At 34.7% G+C, this 17,568-nt stretch overlaps 1 protein-coding gene across 1 annotated transcript in view; it reads left to right on the forward strand.

Annotated features, from left to right (window-relative positions):
* Positions 1–1,454: 1,454 nt before the first annotated feature.
* The window catches only part of SEMA3C (semaphorin 3C), a 166,354-nt gene continuing 150,240 nt past the window's right edge, over positions 1,455–17,568 (forward strand). The window contains exons 1-2 of the mRNA XM_081799705.1: positions 1,455–2,054; positions 4,063–4,203. Coding sequence (XP_081655831.1) covers positions 4,101–4,203 — 103 coding nt within the window. The 5' untranslated portion in view covers positions 1,455–2,054; positions 4,063–4,100. The remainder of the gene's footprint in view (positions 2,055–4,062; positions 4,204–17,568) is intronic.

Here is a 17,568-nt window from a genome sequence, read left to right on the forward strand (position 1 = left end):
TGGGTTTTTGCAAATTGAGATAGGTAGTAAACTTCCTTGTAAAAACACCATTTGATACGCATTTCACTTTGCCTTTCTTTATCTTGGTTCCCTGAAACTTAAAGGTAAAATGTATAAATATATTCTACCTTACATGGATTTACAGATCAATCAGTGTCTAGTGGTTACACATTTCTAAATTAACAATTATATAATTTGTGTGAATGCTCTCAGCAATCTTTCTAATGATTTATTCTTCTCCCTCCTTAATTGATAAATGCTGACTCAGACATCAGTAGGAAGATAACAGTGCTCAATATAGAGCGTCTTGATCAGTTTCAGAAGGATTTCAGAGAAATGTGCTTAGTGCTTATTCATGTTTGCATCTGCTCTTTAAAACTGTCATATGTTTTGTGGTTAAATTCATTATTATAAACTTAAGGAGCTGCTCACATTTTTATTGCACTAATCACAAAAATAGTTAAACTGTATTAAACTTTTAAAAATAACCCATCCATTGAATTAGTAATTTCTTTCATAAACATAGACATTTGCCCTGGAATATAATTTTTTAGTTTTGAAATTTGCATTCTTTTGAACTCTTAAAATTACATTTGATGTCATCCCTTCATAGCTCATCTGTACAGAAAGAGTTAAAGACAGGTTTATGTCAACTGGACATAATAGGTTGTGCTTAGGCAAATGAAAGATATGTCTTAATCACCTGTTTCACTTCCTCTCACCTGAGATTTAATTCGACTGTCCCACACCAGCAATGATTTTGCACTCTCAGAAGTATTTTCAATGATTCAGTTTATAAGAATTTAGTGATCTGCTTTATTTCATAAAGAAAATTATAAGGAACAAGGTGGAGAAATCACATTCCATATTCTTTGTATAGTGACATCTGTGGGCTGTTGTAGCCCACAGTGATTTTTAAACAAGTACCTGCTCATTTTATGGGGGTCAAAGCTTATTTGTCCTGCTGTTCAAGTATCTAGTCCATTGTGGTCCAGAAAAATAATTTTCCTTTAAACATTAAAGTCAGTTCCAGAGTGTAACAAGTTTTCCTGAAAGTAGTGCAGGAAATATATCCCTAATGTAAACTTCTGTTGGCCTAATTCAAACAGCCTTCTTCCACAGAATTGTGAAATAATTTCTTGTAATTATGTTTTGAGACTATCCTGGAGAGAAGAGTTCTGAATGTGAGTCAATGTGGAGAGATCAACAGAATTACTGCCTTCGGGATATTAAGGAAACGCAATGGGAAACAACACCCATTAAAAGGGTAAACTGCGATGAGATAGTTGGTTTATCTCTACCGGTTTTAGACAATCTGCTGCAGGAAAAGGGTAAGACTCATGCCCTTTTACAAACACATCTCTTTGCCTTAAAAGGATGCAGGGATCCTTTTCTGGCAAAAAAACTGCCTTGCACTTTGATATTTACGACTAAGCAAATCCTGAATGCCTTCCAAGAGCTGCCGGTAACAAAATCCTTGGAGCGCACCCTATGAGTCGCTCACTCCACCGCGGACCGCGAAAGGAGCAGAGTTAGCGAGCTGGTTCTCTAGCCTGCAGCAGCGCATTCCTGCATCTCCGGGCAGCGTGTCCTGGGGTCGGCTCCGCCCGCCCGCCCGCCCGACGGATCGCCGACCGCCCTCGCGGCTCCCTGCCACCCTCTCGCGGGCGTGCTCTGGGTGGGGCCTCGCGGCGGCGGTGATGAGGCGGGTGTGCTGGGCGGGTGAGGCGAGCCGGCTGGGCGGCGCGCCCGGGCAGCCCGAGCCGCGCGCCGCGTCGCTGTAATCGGACACCCGAGCGCTCGCCCCCGGTGCCCGGCCACTTTCCATTCACTCCGAGGTGCTTGATTGAGCGACGCAGAGTAGGGCTCCGGGTGCCGCGGCACTGCGACGCTGAGGATTCCTTTACAAAGAAACTCAGAGGACCGGGAAGAAAGAATTTCACCGCTGGGACGCTCTAGAAATTAAGGTCTTCTGGGAAAAAGACTAGAGAGACACGCGGAGCCACACCGGTAGCAAATTGATGACTTTTACGTGCTGATCTCTTCCCATCTCGGTAAGCTGCATTCATTATTTTTGGCATTACAAGTTTAGCAAAATATAACTTTTGGTTCTCTGTGTCGACTTTTTACACATCGGTGTGCTCAAGTCTGAACATTTTCTTAAGAGCACATGCAGTTTGTCAGGGAAGTGTTTCCCTTCCTGAGAGCCCTGCTTGAGTTGTTTCTTTAGGTTATGACACCTGCGGAGAGTTTAAAGTTGAGTATTTCAGTGCCTTCTAATGCAGGATTGCTCCAGAGGACGTAAGATTCCTTTTCTTACGTGTTATTAGTGTTCCATTAGTAGAAGTGAAAACAAGCAGCATGTCTAAGTGTCTCAGTTAAAGGGAAGTTATAATATATGGGGGGGGTGGGGCACGTGTAAGACCCTTCCTTGGCTTTCCGTCACTTCTCATCTCTGGGTAGGCTTGAAACCACATTGCTCTGTATACTCACTTCATTTGACCTGTCATTTCATCTTCACTATTATTCTTTGCAATTTTTAGCATATGTTGCTTTTGGTGAGACATACCAGATAAAATGCTAATAATAGCAATATGTAAAAATGTGTAAATATTATCCGCCTGCTCAATAAAGAGACAAAGGTTAGTCATATTTATAGCCTTTTTTTTTAACTATAAAGTCAATAAAACCAGGGAGCAAATTATTAAGGGAAAGTTACCCCATAAAATCAATTTTCTTCTGAGGTAATTTAGGGATGACAAGGTGAAGAGGTTGTGGAAGCAGGAAGAAACTGTTTCACTTGAAAATTACCAACACAAACATCTCTAGGGTTTCCTCCATCTGTGTGGTAAAAGAGGCAAACAGTTTCGTTTCTATGTCTCATACCATATTACCACCTAGGAAATCAACTGTTTAAAATGTTTAAATTGTTTAAAGTGGCATGTTCAGTTTAACTGTACTTTTTCTTCTGTATTCATGAAGCAGTCTTCTCAATTTTTTGTGGCATTTCTTTATTGAATAAAAATGTTAAGATTCTTAAAAGACATACAATAGTGAATATTAGCATTGTTGTAACCTGTAAAAATAAGTTTCTAGATTAAACTCTGTCATTTCATTGTATAATTACATCAAACTCAAAACAGTATGATTTCTTTCATGGTCCTGGGTTTATTTTGCATATTGTGGCCACTAGAGCCGCTGTAATCTCTAGTTACCCATTACCTGATCTTCCTTGATATTCAGACATTAGTTAACAGCATCTATTAATGTTACAGCTACAGTTTCAAAAGGTAATGCTTTTCTCTCTGATTTATCTTTTGGAATTTTGACAGCCTGCTTTCTGGTTGATTTATTTTAAATATGCATTGAGGGATACATGGTTCACTGGATTGTTCACCACTAAGTCATTGGTTTGAATTTGGCACTAGTCCATGGTTACCTCATCTGCATCATTTAACAGCTGCATGGTCATCTGTATAAATTGGCAGATAACTAATTTGAGTGATTTCAGTGGTCAGGGATTGAGCACACATATATTTATGTGTAGAAACACCATTTCAGAGATGATTACTCCAAAAGAGCTAATGAGGATGTGAGTGAGTGCACGTGAATGTTCATGTGGCATTTTCCTGCTACTACTCTATTTATGGTAAAAAGAGACGTTTTCATCCACTAATACATATTGGTACCATTCTCAAGTCTTTTCAATGTTATGTGATTGTTAGAAGATCAAGTTCAAATATTGGGTTTTCCTTTGGGAACCAATACCTTATTCCTGGATGCTTTGTTCTGCTTTAATATTAGCATTATTTGCTGAAAGAACAGTTTCTTTTTTCACAAAGACTTTCAGACACAAATGAATCAAATCCAAATTTTCACATCTAAGAAACAAAGTCAGAGCACCTCCTACTGTTTGCCTGACTGTAAAAGTTCAGATAAGTCTTTTATGAATAAGGTGCTTTGTCTAGATTGCTGATTTTGTGTGTATCTGTGTTTATGTGTGCGGTTGTGCTTCTAAAATGTGAAATGAAATATAACAAACTTGTTACCTCTCTTTTAAAGGTATTTTCCCTTGGATATTAACTTGCAAATCTGAAGAAATGGCATTCCGGGCAATTTTCGTGTTGGTTGGAGTATTTGTTTGTTCTATCTGTGTAAAAGGATCGTCCCAGCCCCAAGCAAGAGTTTATTTAACATTTGATGGTAAGAAAGTTGATAAATACTCTGGGGAAAATGTCATTTGAAGTCTTCGTTAAAATTTCACATCCAGATCCAAGCATTAATAATAAATTAAAGATAGTAAAATATTATCAACTATTGATTAATCTTGAAAATATTTACTGGACTGTTTTTTTGGATGGCATGGCTATTTTAAATTATTGGTTCATAGACAAAAGCCCTCTATTGCATTTGTTTATGAAAATGCTTGAAGTATATTCTGCACATTTTGAAGTATCTTCTTACTAGTCACCTGGTGTTTGAGAAACACCCTCTATATGCTAATCCTCATCAGAGAATTCTGTGAAGGTTTAATTACTTAAAATTTTTGTTAATAAATTTTGGTCTTAGCCTCCAAGCTGGTTTCTCCATATGTTGTTCTAATGGTGCTTCTTCCATGTCCAAAAGGAGTTCCTGAGATTGGGAAAATCTCCTAATTAATTGAAAAGGATCTAAAAGAATAGTTGGAAATATGTTTTCGATTGCTGTTGTGTACAAATGTTATCTTCAGAAGCTTAGGAAAATGGATGTGATTTCAAATTTGCACAAACGTAAAAGGTGTAAGACCCTCTGAGGATGTTTTGCCAAATGTATGCATGAGCTTTAATGTAGGTGGTTCAAACAACTTACAGATGGATGACTTTGGTCAATCCATGCTAATTGGACAAGAATAAGAAATGGATCAAGAAGATCATCTTGCCAATCGGGGTTATTTGTATTTTTATTACTTCTTTCAACTTACTTTTTGCATAAACCTTAGTATCATTGAGCATATTTTCATTTTACTTGAGAAACAGTATACTCTCAGACCTTTCTATAGCAGAATGTCTTTGAAATACTTTATTATCTTGAATTTCTAATAGCAGGATGACTGACACTTACCAGTCAAATGGATATCTTTTTTTTTCCTTTCCTTCTTAAGTCACCAAGGGCTTTCCCCAAGGTTATCATAAGCACCGAAAGAGCTTTATTTAGAACATAAAGTGTGTGAACTTCTAATTGCTTCCTTAGCTTCTAAGCCAGGCATTCTCCCTTAAAACCCATGGCTGTTCAGTTAAGTTGTAAAGAAAGGAAAAAACAGACCCTTGGAAGTGTCTTTTTTTTTAATTACCATAACATCTTTTCTTTCAAGTTGAGAACTAGGAAATATCTAATGAAATGAAAAATAAAGGCACTAGGTAGTAGTACAATTTGTCTCCTCTTTTTTATATTTCTCTCAATATATGTAGGAAGATGGAGTGGTCTCATAGATTAGTTATCTAAACCTGTTCTAGTACATCAAAACTAACCAAACTTTTTTTTTAACCCAAACTTAACTCAAAATGTGTAATTTTTTTTTTTTTAAGATTTTATTTATTTATTTGACAAAGAGAGAGAGTTAGTGAGAGCAGGAACACAAGTGGGGGAGTGGGAGAGGGAGAAGCAGGCTTCCCGCCGAGCAGGGAGCCCGATGCGGGGCTCGATTCCAGGACCCTGGGATCATGACCTGAGCCGAAGGCAGATGCTTAACGACTGAGCCACCCAGGCGCCCCTCAAAATGTGTAAATTTTAAAAACAAGTGTGTCACCAGAGATAATCCATCAAGTCCATTATTCGAAGACTTCACAGTTTATCTTTTTCTTTTTTTTTAAAGATTTTATTTATTTGACAGAGAGAGAGGGAACACAAGCGGGGGGAGCGGGAGAGGGAGAAGCAGGCTTCCCATGGAGCAGGGAGCCCAATGTGGGGCTCGATCCCAGGACCCTGGGATCATGACCTGGGCCAAAGGCAGACGCTTAATGACTGAGCCACCCAGGCGCCCCCACAGTTTATCTTTTATAGAGGAAATTAAGTAGTATAAACTTTTAAAACCAAACTTCAGTACTAAGTGGGACAGTAACTGCTATGTATAGAGTGACTAGAAGTTATGATGGGCTTTTTAAAATACTCCATGTCTAATGCTGTCAAACTCAAACAGATTCTTGCAGGATAAGACTTACCTTAATTTATAACGTATGTAGAATATAGCATGATAAGATAAGCTATTGATCTGAGAGTTCTATGGTATTTTGTTCTTTCTAGGAAATAATCAGACAGGTAGAATATCACTTAATTTGTTTTAAAGAGATATATCAACAGGGAGAACAAATAATGAAATTCCATAATTTCTAAATTAATACAAAAAATTCCTACAGTGAACTATATTTTAGGCATAGTATCAGAAAAAATACCTTCGACAAAAACAATTGTTAAAATGTATAAATTTTAATCATTAATACATAGTCATTTTCTTAAGAGATGTAACAGTATATTTGTTTCAGATGCCTTTCCTGAATTTATTTAAAGTTTCTCATTGATTTTATGATGACTTTTCTCTGTATCACAATGAATAAGTAACTACATTTCTTGCAAAATTATTTAGTCTTGACATTAAAATATAGAACTTTGTACAGGGTTGACACATATATGAATATATATTAATTAAAATATGTATGATATATACTTTCTTTCATTTATTTCAAAATTTCTATCACTATTTTTCAGCCAAAACTTATGAGTTGGAAAATGATTCTGAGGAAATTCAAATAATATCAGGTTACATCACACAGAAGTCATTTGCATCTTTATATTCTCTCATAATTACCTTGCCTCCTGACTCTCTTGTCTTGAATTCTTTTCCTTCACTATTACTTGGTCTTCTGCCAGTCTCTTTCTGGATGGGACTTCAGAAGAATCCCCTCAGTCTTGTCTTACAGTCCAATTAACAATCAAAGTCAATTTAAAAATGTGTGAAACAAGAGATCTCTTTTGCCATCCAAGTTTTATCCCTCCTTCTTGTAGTAGAATGATGGAGTGATAACATTTGGGAAACAATGATTTACAGATTTGCCTTCCCTATTGATCTAGTGCAAGGTCAACCAGATGGTCATGTGTCCTATGGGAGAATGCACTTCAGATGTTATTAATTAGTTACATTTGTACAAGCTAAATCTTGCAGGTTAAAGAACTGTGATTCCTATTAGATACTACATTTTGTAATTGTTACCATTCTAATTTTATGCCAAATAGCTTTTCAAATAAATATAAAGTTCATGCAAAGACTTTCTGATTTAGTTGAATTTTTACTGAAAAAAAAAATCCAGTAGTTTGACAGATTCACATATCATAGCATTTTTGTCATTGTATTTTTTTCCTCAGAACATCTTTGGAATCTATAAGGGTCATAAGGAAAGTCAAGGCTACTTATGTACGATAGACAAATTTGTTTTGCTTGTTCATATACAAGGGAAACCATTGTTGAAATGATTTTGCCTTTATCCAGTAGGGATTTTAGAATGTAGTATTTTACAAAGCCGGAATAAATACTGTATAATTTGATAAAAGGTATCAGTTGCATGTCATTTTACAAAAAGTTTTTGAGCTTGAGAAAAATGGAAATATTGTCTATATTTTAGAAGATATAAAATGTGATTCTGAGTTAAATGTGTTAAGTATTGTTTCTGTTTTAAAATGAGGTATATTCTTATAATAAGATTACTTTTTCACTTAGTAATTCAGATTGTTAATCTAAGATATTCAATTTATTGACATGAGGTTGTCTATAATACTACCTTACTATCCTCACTATGTCTGTAGGATCTGTAGTAATGTTCTTTACTTCATTTATGAAATTGAAAATTTGTGTCTACTTCCTTTATGTTCCATGCAGAGATCAGTTTTTTCCTTTTTATTGATCTGTTAAAATAATCAGCTTTTGGTTTTGTTTTTATTATTATTATTCTGTTTAATATTTCTTTGGTATGTGCTCTAAAATGAAATTGTCTTATTTCTTCTTGCTTTGTGTTAAATTTGCTCTTCTTTTTGGAAATTCTTAACATGGAAACATAGGTTACTGATTTGAGAACTTTTTTTCTAATATAACCAGTTATGCTACAAATTTCCCTTGAAACAGTGTGTAGCAGTGCTCCACATATTTTGATAAAATGTGTTCTGATTTTCAGTCAGTTCAAAATGTCTTCTAATTGCTCCCCTTATTTTTTCTTTTAATCACAAGTTATTTAGAAATATGTTGTATAATTTGAAGATATTTGTGTATCTTTTATTTATCTTTCTGTTGTAGGTCTTTGTTTCAGTCTCTTGTTGTCAAAGAACATACATAATATGCTTCAGGTTCTCTAAAAACTATTAAAACTCATTTTATGGCACTGACTAGAAAATAATGTATATTCTGCTTTTGTCACATGGAATGTTTTATTAATGCCAGTTAGATTCAATCAGTTGATGGTTTGCAATGTTTTCTATATTCTTACTGATATAGAAAATAATGTATATTCTGCTTTTGTCACATGGAATGTTTTATTAATGCCAGTTAGATTCAATCAGTTGATGGTTTGCAATGTTTTCTATATTCTTACTGATTTTCTCTCTAGTTGTTCTTTCAATTACTGACAGAAGAAATTGAACTCCCCATCTATAATTATGGATTTGCCTATTTCTCTTTTCAAAGAGGTCTATCAGGTTTTACTTCATGTTTTTGAATTTCTATTATTAGATACTGACATATCTCTGATTATTCCTGGTAATAATTAGAGTTCTAAAATGTATTTTTGTCTTTATGTAACATTTCTGTCTTTCTGTATAATGAAAAATACCAACAAAATTTTAGTTATAATTAAGTGGGAAAAATGTTTGTCATGATTCTAATGGCCTCTGGAAAGTTTTTATTAAAATATTAGGAAAGGGGCGCCTGGGTGGCTCAGTTGGTTAAGCGACTGCCTTCGGCTCAGGTCATGATCCTGGAGTCCCTGGATCGAGTCCCGCATCAGGCTCCCTGCTCGGCAGGGAGTCTGCTTCTCCCTCTGACCCTCCTCCCTCTCATGCTCTCTGTCTCTCATTCTCTCTGTCTCAAAAAAAAAAAAAAAAAAAAAATTAGGAAATATGTTTAAACATATATTTTTGATGTTTGTGCAAGTATGAACATTTGATTGGCAGTGTAGTGTCATGAGAACAGCATTTACATGGATTATCAGGATTTTCAAACTTTGGTCCCTCACTAATTAACCCTGAAACTTCGTTAGGGCCTCAGTTCTCCCAACCAGTTAAAAAATTTGGAGGCTAACTTAATTCTAAGACCTCTTACTAATTAAATTTGATGTTTAAGCTTAGTTTTGCTTTATAATATCATCTCCTTTGAGGAAGTCTTCTACAATAATTCCTTTCAGTGCTTTCAAAAACATTTTATAAGAAGGACCTGGGCAAGGGAAAGAACAAAACTAAACAAACAATTTTTAAAAATTCATGGATTTTGAAGTCATACAGAGATGGTTTTAAATCATAGTTGCCTGCTACTTTCTGGGGATGCTACATTGGGGTAGTTACCTAATCTTCCTAATCCAGAATTTTATCATCTGTAAAATGGGAATAACACATAGAAATTTTTGAAAATGAAATGAATTAAGTTTGTAAAATGTGTTGTGTAGTATATAGTGTGCATCTTATTAAAATGCACAAAGACTTGTATTAGAGTTAGTATTTATAAATTCCTTTAGGGTAAAATTATGGTCTTCTTTTGTACCGTAATTACTTCCACTCCACTTAGTGTAGAGACTGCCATTTGTTATTGTTCAATAAATGTTGAATTAATATACATTTTGATACTTCTTAACCACTATAACTCCCCAACTGATAGAGCCTTAGTACACTACAACAGTGCTTCAGTGAATCTTGTTAATTTAAAACAGTGAGAGTTACTAGGTAGAATGCGAAATTTCTTCATCATAGCATTAAGATACAAATACCATGAGAGAAGAATTTTTGTTAATTTTTGCACAGATAGTTTTATATTCATATCCTGGTACATAGCTGATGGTCAAATATTTTCTATCTACTTCCAAACTTGTCCCACATTATACACTAGAGATTCAAAGTAGTCTGGGAATTCAACTTTTATATTTACTCTTTCCAGTTAATTCTCAAATCTCTTTATCTGTTTTCTTCCCTAAAAGACATTTCATCTCTATAAATTTTAGATGTTTTCTTCCAGAGAGTTTTTTGTGTGTTTTGATTGGAAGCCTAGTTTTCTATATTAAAGGGAAGAGACCTCATACATACATAGCCTTCCACAGTGCCTTGACTGGTGACCTGTCAGGGATGTTGCCTTAGCATGTCTAGATATGTCTAGACTTTTAAAGTAATGCACAACTGCATTATTTTTTTAAGATTCTATTTTTTAAAAGTCCAATTTTTCATGATAAACTTAATAAGAACCCTACCTACTTAGTTTACTTCTTATGATGATCATGGCATAGTGCATGGCTTGAAATTGTAGACAACTATTTGCCACTCTTGGGACATTTAAGAGTACCATAAAACCTCAGGAATGTGGAGGGCATGTAGGATAATTTCTGATCCACTTCTGTATCATGATATGAAATATATCTGTATAAATATACCCATAAAATAAAATACAAATATAAATATATCCATATAAATACCAAATATAGGTTATATGAATACTCCTAAAGTAATGGCTGTTAAATAGTATATTAGATTTTTTCCCCTTTTCCTTTGATGAGTACATTGAAATTTATTCAGGAATATTTGGTCTTTGGAATACCTTTTGTGTACAGAAATTAATAGATCCTAAAGTCAATATTTTAACTGAGACTTATTTATTGAACCAGTTGATCTTACATGAGCTAATGAGTGTTATTAAGTTACTGAAATAGCAAAATTTCTTGCTTGTTTATGTTTAAGATTGGATATCAGCTGTTCAGGAGTTAAGTTGTCCAAAATTACACAGTAGTTCCACCTCTGTCTGTTACCATAAAGGCAGTAATTCAGCCATGTACATATTTTATCTCTCCAGTACAAAACTCTAAGATATCATTGTTTTTTTTTTAAGTAAACCTGGTAAATATTGGATTATCATTTATATTTGCATGTTTTTAGATCTAGAAACATAATATCCTGAAATAAAGAGGTGGGATGTCCCCACATCCCTCATCACTTTTCTCTTAAATAAAGAAGCCTGGGACACACACACACGCACGCACAACAAACAAAACAAAATAAAATAAAGAAGTAGGATGCACTCAATATCCCATAGACTTCAAAAAGCCTGAATATCATTTTACTGAAGAGGCAGCAGTCTGGCTCTACAAATTTTCCTTTGGCTCAAAACTCATAAGTTATCAAGGTGGCCACAGAACTATATAAAGCACTTATAAAGCTCTGGAAACTCAAAAATAAATTCACCGATAGTTAGATGCATGGCAGAAAAGCCGATTATTTGTGATTGCTATTAATTCTTTGCTTGTGTTCACTAGAACAGTAAAGAGTCCCTACTACTAAACTGCCCCCCACTCCACTGAAGCCTGTGACTAATTGCCTTAAACTCAAAAGGAAAATGACAATTAAAAGATTAAAACTTTATAAAAATTTCTGCTATTTGGATACACTTTTCCTTAGCTTATATTTTCCAGTTTCCGACTCAGGGTTGACTTTTACATTTACATGTTCATAGCACTGGCTTAAAAACATAAAAATTTCAGCTTGAGTTCTATTGGGAAACAAGTATATGAAGTGTAGAGACTAAGCTTGTATAGGATTATCAGTTCTTTCAGTGATTTACTTTGTGATTCTTTTTTGCCTTCTTTCAGTGCTCAATTTTCATTAATAAAATTGTCAGAGACTCCAGGTCATCAATAGTATATAAGTGAAAGATGATGGAATTTTACAAAACATCTTTTATCTTTTAATATCTGCCTCATTTGACAAGAAGCTTAATTAAACAACAAATAAAAGGACCCCTGTGAACTAGTGAGCTAAACCCGAAAGCTGATGAATTGTTGTTGGACAATAAACTCAAAATAATAAATTGTCTCTTTATGAACTCTGGTAGCATTAACATTACAAGGCACATTTGTTGAAAACAGTTTGTCTTATGGTTGCCCCAGAGATAAAAATAAAGCCAATTGTTCTTGATTTCTCCATTAATCTTGGAGAATGCTCATGGAGAATGCTACTGAATTTTCTGAAATATTTAGTTCTTGGGAAAACTTGTGTTAATGTGGTTTGTTTTAATTCCCCTCCTGATAGTTTCATTTAAATGTCAGTTAAACATCTTTAATAACACCTGCATGTTTAATAAAATCAAACTCAACAAGGAATGCTGCTGTGAGTGAGAAACTCTGCATTCTTTCCCCTGTGAGAGTGTTTTTGAAATCAGGAAGGGATTGATGAATTGTGAGTAGGACATCACCTAAATCATAAAGTTTTAAGTAGAGTAGCACTAAATTTGTGATATAAAGAGCAAGTTAAAACTGTTATAAATACAATGAGGACAGAAGATGAGAGGAAATTGCTAAGAAATTTTGTATGTCTGTTTTTCCCTGTAATATTTATTGGTATAGGATTCTAGTAGTCAAAATAAAATGAAATCTCTTTCATAGCCTTGAATTAGGGAAGTTTTAAGTAGTGCAAAGAATGTCCCTTGAGAAGTATTAGGATAGAAATACGTTACAATGATGTGTTCTTTTACAAATTTTTAGAGAAAAAGTTGAAAACTCTTATTTTCCTGTCATAAAAAAGTAATTCTTACCCTCCATGAGTTTTGTCAGATTCCAATAAGCTTAGTTCTGTCGCCAAAAGATGATGCTGTGATGTTAAGCTATTTCTAAAGGTACAAGGTTCCTGCAACTACAAAGATAGGATGCTCCAGTGATACGAAATTAAAAGAGTGAGCTTTTGTGCTATGTTTATTCAGTCATCTGACCAAAGCAATTCCCTAAAAAAGTGTGTCCTATTCCATGATTATCGATAGATATGTGTAAATAATTATGATCGAACTCTCTGTTGAATGAAGATAGCTCAAGTGATGCTAGATGGCTTAACTAATTAATGTTATTGAAGTATAATTGATACACAATATTATATTAACTTCAGGTGTACAACATAGTGATTCAATAATCCTATACGTTACTCATTGCTCACCATGATAAATGTAGTCACCATTTGTCACCATAAAACGTAATTACAGTATTATTTATTATACTCCCTATGCTGTACTTTTCATCTCTGTAACTTGTTTATTTTATAACTAGAATTTTGTACCTCTTAATCTCCTTCACCTGTTTTGCTCATCCCCCCACCTTCCTCCTCTCTGGCAATCACCGGTTCTCTGTATTTATGAGTCTATCTCTGTTTTTTGTTTGTTCGATCATTTATTTTGTTTTATAGATTCCATATGTAAGTGAAATAATATGGTATTTGTCTTTTCTGACTTATTTGACTTAACATAATGCCCTCTAAGTCTATTCATGTTGTTGTAAATGGTAAGATTTCATTCCTTTTTATAGCTAAGTAATATTCCGTTGTGTGTGTATGTTTGCATGTGTGTGTGTCTATACGACATCTTCTTTATCCTTTCAATTATTGATGGACACTTAGGTAGCTTCCATATTTTGGCTATTGCAAATAATGTTGCAATAAACATAGGGGTGCGTGTATCTTTTCAAATTAGTGTTTTTGTTCTCTTTGGCTAAATATCCAGAAGTGGAATTCCTGGGTCATATGGTATTTCTATTTTTAATTTTTTGATGACCCTCCATACTGTCTTCCCTAGTGGCTGTGCCAATTACAGTCCCACCAGCAGTGCATGAGGGTTCCCTTTTCTTCACATCCTTGCCAACAGCTGTTACTTCTTATCTTTTTGATACTAGCCATTCTGACTGGTATAAGGTAATAGCTCATTGTGATTTTGGTTTGTATTTCTGTGATGATTAAGTAATGTTGACCATTTGTTGTGTGTCTCTTGGCCATCTGTATGTCTTTGGAGAAATGTCTATCCAGGTCCTCTGCTCATTTTTTATTGGATTTTTTTTTTTTTTTTGGTGTTGAGTTGTATGAGTTCTTTATACATTTTGGATATTAAGCTCTTATTGGATACGTCATCTGCAAACATATTCTCCCATTCAGTAGATTGCCTTTCCATTTTGTTGATGGTTTCCTTCATTGTGCAAAAGATTTTGAGTTTGATACGGCCCTCATTGTTTATTTTTGCTTTTGTTTCCCCTGCCTGAGGAGAAAGATCCAGAAAAATACTGTTAAAATTGATGTCCAGGAGATTACTGCCCATGGTTTCTTCTAGGAATTCTATGGTGTCAGGTCTCACATCTAGTCCTTAATCCATTTTGAGTTTATTTTTGTATATGGTATAAGATAACGGTTCAATGTCATTCTTTTGCATATGACTTTCTAGTTTTCCCAACACCATTTATTGAAGATATTGTCTTTTCCCCATTGTATAGTCTTGCTTCCTTTGCACAGATTATTTGGTGCTGTAAGTATGGGTTTATTTCTATACTCTCTGTCCTGTTCCATTGATTTACATGTCTGTTTTTGTGCCAATACCATATTGTCTGTTTTGAAATCTGGATTGTGATACCTTCAGTTTTGTTCTTCCTTTTCAAGACTTCTCTGGTTATTCAGGGTCTTTTGTGGTTCCATACAAATTTTAGGATTATTTGTTCTAGTTCTGTGAAAAATACTATTGGTATTTGATAAGGGATTACATTGAATCTGTAGATTGCTTTAAATAGCTTATTTTAAATTTGTTCACATGTTGATCCAATATTATGTTATTTACATATGTAGATTAAAAGTGTATGTTACATACCTTTCTTTGCAATTTTGATTTTGAAGAATATACCTAGAACTAAAGATATGCATTTTTCCATTCTTTGTAGACTTTGTCTTCTGTTTTTCCAAAATACTTTTGATAATTTATTTGTATTTATTATACTAATCACTAACATTAATACTGCCTTTGTGCCAGGCATTATTTTTAATTCTGTAAACAACACTGTGAATTAAGCACTATTTTTTATCCTCATAAAATGGAGAATCCAAGAAAGTAACTTGCCTGAGGTCACAGGGATGGAAAAGGACACACACACACAAAAAAAACCACATCAGTCAGACTCCAGAGCCAGAGCCATTTTGGTAGATGATGCTAGAATTAGTTTTAAGACTCACAAAATCACAATGAAACTAACTTTATCATGTTAAAGGTGTCACAATAGACTTCTGCTTTTTCCCTTAGAATATCATTCCTTCCTGAAAATAAAAGAAAATTCATTCTCTATACCATCCCTAATTATCCCTTCAGTTTTGGATTCATCAAGGTGAGGATGAGGGAATTACTCCTGTGGAACATGCTTCTTTCATTGCGGTAGGTAAGGTCTCCCTTTGTGGCTATGGGAGCAAGTCTGAGCTCAGACAAAGGATAACTATAGGGAAATTTATTATTCATTCCCTTCAGCTCACTGTGCAAATTTATCAGAGTAGTGTCTTATAAGTTCAATAGAGCCTACATTTTCTCTTAAAAATGATTCAAACGTTCTTTTTTATGGATACCATTGCAGCATCCACTAAAGAGAGCACTGAGATATGCTCAATTTTTCCATTTCCTAAATATCTTTTATATGACAAGATATAAAAAAACTATCATTTTGGTTTTAGTTCCATTACTGTCAAAAATAAAAGCATTGAGAAAGAGAGCTGTAAGCTTTGGGCAATTTCCAGCACTCTTTTGCCTTCTGCACTTTCATTTATATGTTCCTGAGGATCACAGTTGTTAATGAAAACAAATCTAAAAGCAAGGAACAGAAAAGTTAGACATTTTCTGCCACAGAGTATGAGTTGGCAAGAAGGGCACATAAAAGGCAGAGCTGAGTGCTGAGCCGTGTGCTATTTTAGGGCAGTGCTCGCCCTGAAACAATGTGCTGAGATGTAAAAGATGGCAAGTTCATCCTGCATTTCCAAGGTGCATGCTTCTCCAAAACGATCATTTCAACCTTCCCTCCTTATTCAGTGGGAATTAACTGCCCTTGAGAACTCAGTTGTGAAATGTTACTGTTGCAGAGTGCTTTTCACTTTTTGGAGATTTCCACTTGTTATGTCATTTATTACAGAATGCCTATGAAGTAGTTAGGCATGAAAGCCCAGAGGGGATAAGGACCTCCAGCCCGATGGTGGCAGAGGCACAACTAGAGGAAATGGCATAAGAAGAGAAACATTAATTATTAGCTGTGCTTGTCGAGAATTCTGCAAATGTATATTGTAAAATCTTCAGAAATACCAAGCCGTTAATAGGAATTTTAACAGATTTGCCTCATGTGATTTGCTTCCCAAAGTATGTGTAACATGGTACCTTTAACAGTCCCTAAATTTTCAATTAACTACTTCTTTTTTTTTTAGCAATAATTTGTGGATTATTATGTCAAAATTTAAATATATTTAACACTATATTAGAAATGTTTTTGAGGGTGCCTGAGTGGCTCAGATGGTTAAGCGTCTGCCTTCGGCTCAGGTCATGATCTCAGGGTCCTGGGATCGAGTCCCGCATCGGGCTCCCTGCTCCTTGGGAGCCTGCTTCTCGCTCTGCTTCTCTCTCTCTCTCATGAATAAATAAATAAAATCTTTAAAAAAAAAAAAAAAAAGAAATGTTTTTGAATTCTCTTTGGAAAGAATGAGGCTATACATAAATATCAAAAATTTGTATTTTTATTTGTGTCTAATTCATGTTAAGTTAATGAACATACTGCCTTTCCCAAATTACAACTCCCATAGTCAAGAGTTTTGATTGTTGTGCTGTGTACATCAGGATACCATTTTCCTCTTTGTCAACCCCTAGAATAGAGTATTCTACTCTTTCCATTTATGTATTACCTTAGAAGGAAAAAAATCATTAAAGTAATCTCATGTCCTAGTTTGAAGTGATGTCAGTGAAAATGCCTGATATTCTTGCCTTTCTCAATTTTAGCAGTTGCTAGCATTTAAGATTCTTGATTAAAAAGTGTGAAATATTCTACCTAATTAATTCCTAATTTGCTACCCTACTGAAATGATTTTTCAATGAGCAGGTACCAGAGTTTGAATGTAAGATTGTTCGTATTTAATCTTCTATATAATGTAACGGCTAATGTCAAGTCTCTAGTCTCTATGGACTTGATAGACCAAAGGATTCAAAGCAATATAATTTTGCAACAGATAATTGCTATTCCTCTAGGAGGAGGGTCAGACTGCTGATCTCATCAAAACAACAAAACAAAACACCTTGATTCTCTGCAGGAGTAATAGCACTAAAGAAGCAATTGGTAAATTCTTTCATGAAAAACATCTTATTTCCTTATCATGGCGTTTCACTTTCTAAAGATAGAATCAGTTATGGAGAGGGGATGTATATCTGAGTAAAAATAAATGTACTATCTATATACACACATACATGTGTACACATACCCTGTGAGTAAAGATCTGTTGTGTTTCACTACCGATTAGGTCTGTCCTGAGTATACTGACTTGTAAATG

Source organism: Leptonychotes weddellii, chromosome 12, assembly GCF_054177405.1.
Source record: "Leptonychotes weddellii isolate Sample4059 chromosome 12, ASM5417740v2, whole genome shotgun sequence".
NCBI lineage: Eukaryota > Metazoa > Chordata > Mammalia > Carnivora > Phocidae > Leptonychotes > Leptonychotes weddellii.